Source organism: Oculina patagonica, unplaced genomic scaffold (genome assembly GCF_052425735.1).
Source record: "Oculina patagonica isolate OP01 unplaced genomic scaffold, crgOcupat unplaced1153, whole genome shotgun sequence".
NCBI classification, from domain to species: domain Eukaryota; kingdom Metazoa; phylum Cnidaria; class Anthozoa; order Scleractinia; family Oculinidae; genus Oculina; species Oculina patagonica.
Window position 1 is genome coordinate 1 of NW_027557143.1, and position 6,522 is coordinate 6,522.

Consider the following 6,522-nt stretch of genomic DNA (forward strand, 5'->3'; position numbering starts at 1 on the left):
GTACTCAAAAAAGTTTTGTACGGGGAGGCTCCGCCCGGAGTTCCAACCCCTTACCCTTTTATATACCATTTTGATAGAAAAAGGTACCCCTTTTGTATACCTTTTATTGCAAAAAGGCACCCCTTTCATATACCTACACGACATCACATTTACCTAAAACGGGAAGTTTTCTTGTTATTTGTATGTAGCGCTTAATAAATTAAAACGATACAGCCAAAAGTTGCGTCTGCTCGAAATATATGATATAAAGGCCTTTTAAAATAACATTATGGCAGATTTCCCTACCCTTTCATATACCTAAACTTGTGAAATCCCTACCCTTTTATATACCTGGAGCCTGAAAAAGGTACCCCTTTCGGGCGGAGCCTCCCCGTATAGGCCATTATAGGGAGTACCCCCCCCCCCGGGTATTTCGATTAATATATTATATTTCATTCACAGCACGTATCCCTCATGATGAAAAGGCACATCACCACCAAAATATTCATTTGAGAAACAATAACCAACATAAAATCATTTCTTCGTTTCGTGCTTTCTATTTGCAAATATAAGAATTTAAGCGTCACCGATATAACGTTTCCCATTTATAGCAGATAGATTTGGAGTGAATCGACAGTCCTAAACGTCATTACTTTGAGGTAAGTTTAACTATGTGATTTTAACAACCAACGCAGAGCTCTTTCTCAAACGTTTAAAAACAGGGATAAAATTGGAATAGGTGAACAGGTCACCACTTCTGCAACTAAAAACTGACTCGCGTTTGTAGATAATTTGGAAACATTTTTAAGAGGTTAAATGTACCCTTAAGGCTGGAGTAAAAATGAATGCCATTTTTCCTCGCTTAACATTGGTTTACTGGATGGATCTCGCTCACGTTTCAAGCAATGCAACAACTCTCTGCTTATCTCATAAATCCATGTTTTGGGGTGTTTCGTAAATTTTTCGGTGATTTTTGGGAAATTTTTGGAGGAAATAGTTTTTTCAAAGGATTTGAAAAATCTAGAGAAATAGGAAATATCGAAAATTTCATTCCCCTGACGACCAAGGGTGCTCTTGCATGAAGTCAACTCTCTGGTGGTGTTCCAAGAATATTTCTTTCTTCCACCCCTTCTTTAAAGGTGATGTTACACGAAACAACTTGCAGCAACGATTTTTCGCGCAACACCGCGTCAACTTTTCGTGGTATTTTAAACGAGTCAACTTTTCGCGCAACATCGTACAAAATGTACTTGGCAACATGCATGTTACACGAGACGATTTTCAGCGCAACGCCAACTCACAACATTTTGCGCGCGCGTCCAGGCCATGATGAGCAGAATTCTGGAAAGGTGTTGCACGAAAAATCGACGGCGGCCCTGTTACACGACCCAACTTTCTGAATATTCGTCATCTTGCGTTGCGAGATTTTGACTTGGCTTCAAAAACTCGCAAAGTGTTGCCAAGTAAAATGTTGCGCAAAAAATCGTCCCCGGTACCATTTTTACACGGTGAACGATTAAAAATCGCTGTTGCAAGTTGTCCCGTGTAACACCACCTTAAAGCTCTCAAAATTTCATTCAAAATCACGTTTACCCCCACATTAACGTTAAGAGATTTAATCGATCCGTTGGTCGAAATCTAGGATTGGGATAGCTGGGCGGGGCGAAGCATCTGCAACTGAAAACTGGCTCGTTTAAGTATTATGTTTAAGCAACCTTTTTATGAGGTTAAAAGAACCCTTTACGTTTGGAAATTAAAACGATGCGTTGGTCTTAATTTGCGTCTGTTTTATTTTTTAGAAACAAAAAGGCCACCAAAGTATCATTTGAGAAGCAATTATGGACATAAAATCATTTCTTCGTTTTGAGCATTTAATTTGCACTGACGTACAAGAATTTAAAAGCAGCGGATCAATCTGAATTAAAAAGTTTTAACGTTGCACATTTATAGCTAAATTTGAGGTGGATCGACAGTCTTGAACGGCATTAGTTTGAGGTGAGTTTAATTTCAATGGTTTGAGGTAAGTTTATAGGTATAGTTATTCAATACCCAACGCAAAGTAAAACTTTAAGTGCCTCACGTATTATTATTTTTCAACAGTTCAGAGGCTGAATACACCCTCACTGTGAAGAAATTAAAATTGATGCGTTGTCCTTGAACTGCTTCGGAAATACACGAGATCCCCAGTAACAAACAAAATCAACACTTGATTTTTTAGGTACACTAAATTTTGTTCAATTGAAAGTCGTTGATACCTCGAACTAGATACTTTCAAAATAGTCCAAGGCGAACACTGCAAAAATGGTTCTTCTGGAGACATAGTATTAGTTTTAAGAATGCATTTGGTATGATATGAAATTTGTTAGGAAATTGAAACGTTTTCCTGTTACACTAATTTATTCAAAACGGAAGGAAATTAATATGTGTAGCCAACTTGAGAAATAGAATATAGAAACGTCTTATGGCAATGATGCCAGAATTAGCGAACAATTTATTCGTCATCGAGCATGCGTTATCTTGAGTTTAGATCTTAAATCAAATTGACCAATCTGTGATGTATATAAACCCTTTACGATATATATTATATTTTCGTTCCGTTTAAGCTTGTCGTAGTCTGGCTACCACTTGATCACTATACTACATGTATGTTTATGTGACTTTCATCAAGGGCCCCTTCAATTTGGAATGCATTTTTCCCTTATGTAGTATTTTTCAAATATTTATGGAAAATGTTCCCTTCACATAAAGAATACCTTGCACATGGCAAATGTTGACATTACCTAGGGAGTTATTTATTAGACGTCGAGTGTACAAAGCCACGTGTCCATTAACATTTTCTACTTTATTTCCCCAGCAATTTCCACCTAAGTGGATGTTACATGTACGATGAAAACTTCTGACAGCCTCATTTCTTTGGGCAACCTAACAACTCACATTTCTGTTAGCAGCTGTCCAATTAAAATTCCTGAAGACTTTCCACCAAAAAGTGTCGCACTTGTAATCGTGATGTGTGTGGTGAACATTTTGTCAAGCTTAATGGCTGCAACAGCAAACTTTTTGGTTATGTGGGCCATTATTAAAACGTCTTCACTGCATACACCGTCTTCGGTACTACTGTTTAGCCTTGCATTGTCAGATTTTGCTACTGGTGTTATCGTTCAACCACTGTCTGTCATACATCTTGTTGGTTCGTTGACAACAAATTTCCAGGTCTATTGCATTTCCGGCGCCATAATGTACCCAGTGGGTGTCTCCCTTGTCTTATTGTCATTGTTGGCCATCACAGCGATAAGTTTTGATCGATACCTCGCACTCGCTTTACATCTGAGATATGCTGCCATCGTTACAGGAAGTCGTTTGATCAAGCTGATATTACTAGGATTTGTTCTCCTCTTTCCACTTTCAATATACTTCTGGTTTTTCAGGGAACACTGGTTCAGGATGACAGCTCTTTGTGTGGGTGTTATTTTAGCTGTTGTTAGCATCATAACAATTCCCTTTTCCTATTGTAGGATTTTTTCAATACTACGACGACACCAAAAACAGATACGGGATCAAAATAACGTAGGGACCAGGATGCACGGAATTTCACAAATGGATATTGCCAAGTACAGGAGATCTGTCTTAACAATGGTTCTCCTACTTGGCGCAATTCTGCTAAGTTATTTGCCTAGTAGAATATGTTTTGTGATTGCATTGTTTTCAAAGACGGAGGAAAGCGAGTTTGTGCGACGTATTGGAGGAATGATGGTTCTGTTGAATTCTTCAATTAATCCTCTTGTTTACTGTTGGCGAATTAAAGAAATTCGACGGTTCGTGATTTCAAAATTGCGGCAAGTGGTTGGAGTCAGTAGTCTACCCGACAGACCTGTTCGTGTCAATCAAGTTAGACCAGTTAGTATCCCGGCACACCGTGAAACTCCAATTTAAAAAGTACACTGCTGTATTCGGTCTTTTTTAGCCTGAGACAGTGACTCGACCCTTAGCCACACAGAGAACGAAAGCCCGATTCCCTCTATGACGCGCGCCTGCAGGGAATCATGGTAGTTGTATTCACGAAACCATGGGCGAGACTCAGCAACGATGAATACAACTACCGTGATTCCTTGCAGGCGCGCGCCATAGAGGGAATCGGGCTCTGATACATCCTTCGTGTGATTAAGCTCAGCTATTGAGTCAACATTAACTTGAAAAGGAACACATGATATGCGATTGAGTCCATTATGCTAAGAAGACACCACATTCAACAGGGCCAAAATTGAAAAATAAATTGTTTTTTCTTCCTTAAGATATGGTGTGTATACCAGGTGTATATGGTCAATTAACCCTCGGACGTACAAGGTGGGGGGGGGGGGTGGATGCCACCCCCCCATAAGGTTTTTTCCAATTTTTGAAAAAAACGATTTACTCTACAATGCTGAAACTTTCGGTAGCTGTTCATTCATCCTTTGCGGAAATTTTGAAATGTCAACCATGTGTCTATGGTATTTGACATTTACTGTCGTAAATTGTAATAACGTCGTGAATTGTAATACCTGTCGTAAATTGTAATAACAGTTGTCGTGAATTGTAATACCTGTCGTAAATTGTAATAACAGTTGTCGTAAATTGTAATAATGCACCTATCGCAAATTGTAATAACACATTGCCGTAATTTGTAATACTGCGAGCTGTCGTAAATTGTAATAACACATTGTCGTGTTTTGTAATAAGCAGTATTATCACACTCTATTCTTAACTTCAGATCTAGAGCAGTTGGCAGCCTGGCAGGCCATTTTTGATCGTTTGGTAATGCTTTATGGTGAATTTGTTGCATGGAACGAGAAAAACTACATTGAAAACATGATATTTCGCGCTCGTAACTAGTGCCAGTCCAAGAAGGACCCCCCTAAACTCTGACGACGTACATCGAAGGGAATTAGTGAGAGGCTCCGGCAATTATTATTATTATTATTTTTTAAAAAAATGTGCATTATTTTGATAAAAGAAAGAAAATACAAAACAAAATTCAAGTTCACAGCTTGTTTTTTTTTCTAAATAAAAGGGTAAAAATGGTACCTCATTAGTACTTAATTGCATTGCCCAGCCCCTCACTCTCAGGATTGTTGGTACGGAGTGTGAAAAATTAACTTCGCTGTTTCTTAGTTTTTACCTTTTTAACATTTATTTTTAGTTATCTGGCTTCAACCTTTCTCCGCCGATGATATTATTACCGTACAATTCTTTCAGCCAAAATAAAATAAAAAAGCCATCCAAACAAAATTATTTAATTGAACATCACTGTGAAAATAGGAGGAGTTCGGAATTACAATGGGTGGTCTGATACCACAACATCATTGCCGTGGAGCCTGGAAACAAAATCAATATGATGGCAATAAATATTGAGGAATACAAGGTCGATGTGGTTGTAAAAATCAAACGAAAACACGGAGAAAAGAAAGAAGAACCGCCATTACTACTATTGAGTGTTAAGAAATGCCGTTAATCTGTTGTGTTTGACTACGTCATTATCTTCCTCATCAGTAGCTCGTTTTACTTTTTTTAACGTGAAAATTTAAGTCGGTCAGACGACACCGAAGGGAGATAAAGGGTGGAGTGGCTCAACACTTAAAAGACAAGCTAAATATCATGAAAATATGTTTAGATGGTTTTTCCTTCACAAAAATGAAGACCAATGACTTGTTAAAAACCGACTAGAGGAATAACAAATGTAACTTCATGTTTCCTTACAACGTGCTTTGCTGCAAATTTGTCGCAGTTCTGGTGAGTAGTTAGCTAATAATGTTGAATAACTATGACGATACAAAGCAGGAATAAATTTACACCACGAAATCTTTAACTGTTTTTCCCCAGTTATAGAAAACGAAAACCAGATTTCTGTATGATTGCTAATTCTCATATTTAAGGATTATTACAAAACACGACAATGTGTTATTACAATTTACGACAGCTCGGAGTATTACAAAAAACGGCAATGTGTTATTACAATTTGCGATAGGTGCGTTATTACAAATCACGACAATTGTTATTACAATTTACGACAGCTATTACAATTCACGACAACTGTTATTACAATTTACGACAGGTATTACAATTCACGACGTTTATTACAATTCACGACAGTACAGACGTTGCCATGGCAACGTCGTAAATACAAGCAGGTCTTGCCAAAAATCGTCATTTTTACCATTTTTCTTAATTGTTTCCAGTTTTTTAAAACACAGGTGCAAGATGTGTTTATTTTTACATTCGGTAAGCATTCTGGCTTGATTTCGCATCAATTTCCGTTATTTTCTGACTTTCTAAGAAAACGTTGAAATCCAAGATGGCGGATCCAAGATGGCGGCTCTAATGACGTCACGTGACGTCATATGACGTCACAGCCAATTAAAATTATGTCATCTTGTAGAGTAAGCTAAGGGCTTTCTTCTCAGTCCAAAATAATTTCGCTACGCCTAAATATAACGAAAACTCCGGGGAGGGGTTCCATCCCCCCCCCCTTGTACGATGGTGGGGGTGTGAGTTTGCTTGTACGTCCGAGGG

General features: G+C 38.1%; 1 protein-coding gene across 1 annotated transcript; it reads left to right on the forward strand.

Annotated features, from left to right (window-relative positions):
• Positions 1-2,865: 2,865 nt before the first annotated feature.
• On the forward strand, positions 2,866-3,909 carry LOC144639651 (adenosine receptor A2a-like). Its single transcript, XM_078498935.1, has one exon. The coding sequence runs from the start codon at positions 2,866-2,868 to the stop codon at positions 3,907-3,909; it is 1,044 nt and encodes a 347-aa protein (XP_078355061.1).
• The last annotated feature ends 2,613 nt before the right edge of the window (positions 3,910-6,522 follow it).

Bases quoted from the DNA above. Each gene is read 5' to 3' on its own strand.
- LOC144639651 (XM_078498935.1), top strand. From the start codon at position 2,866: ATGAAAACTTCTGACAGCCTCATTTCTTTGGGCAACCTAACAACTCAC.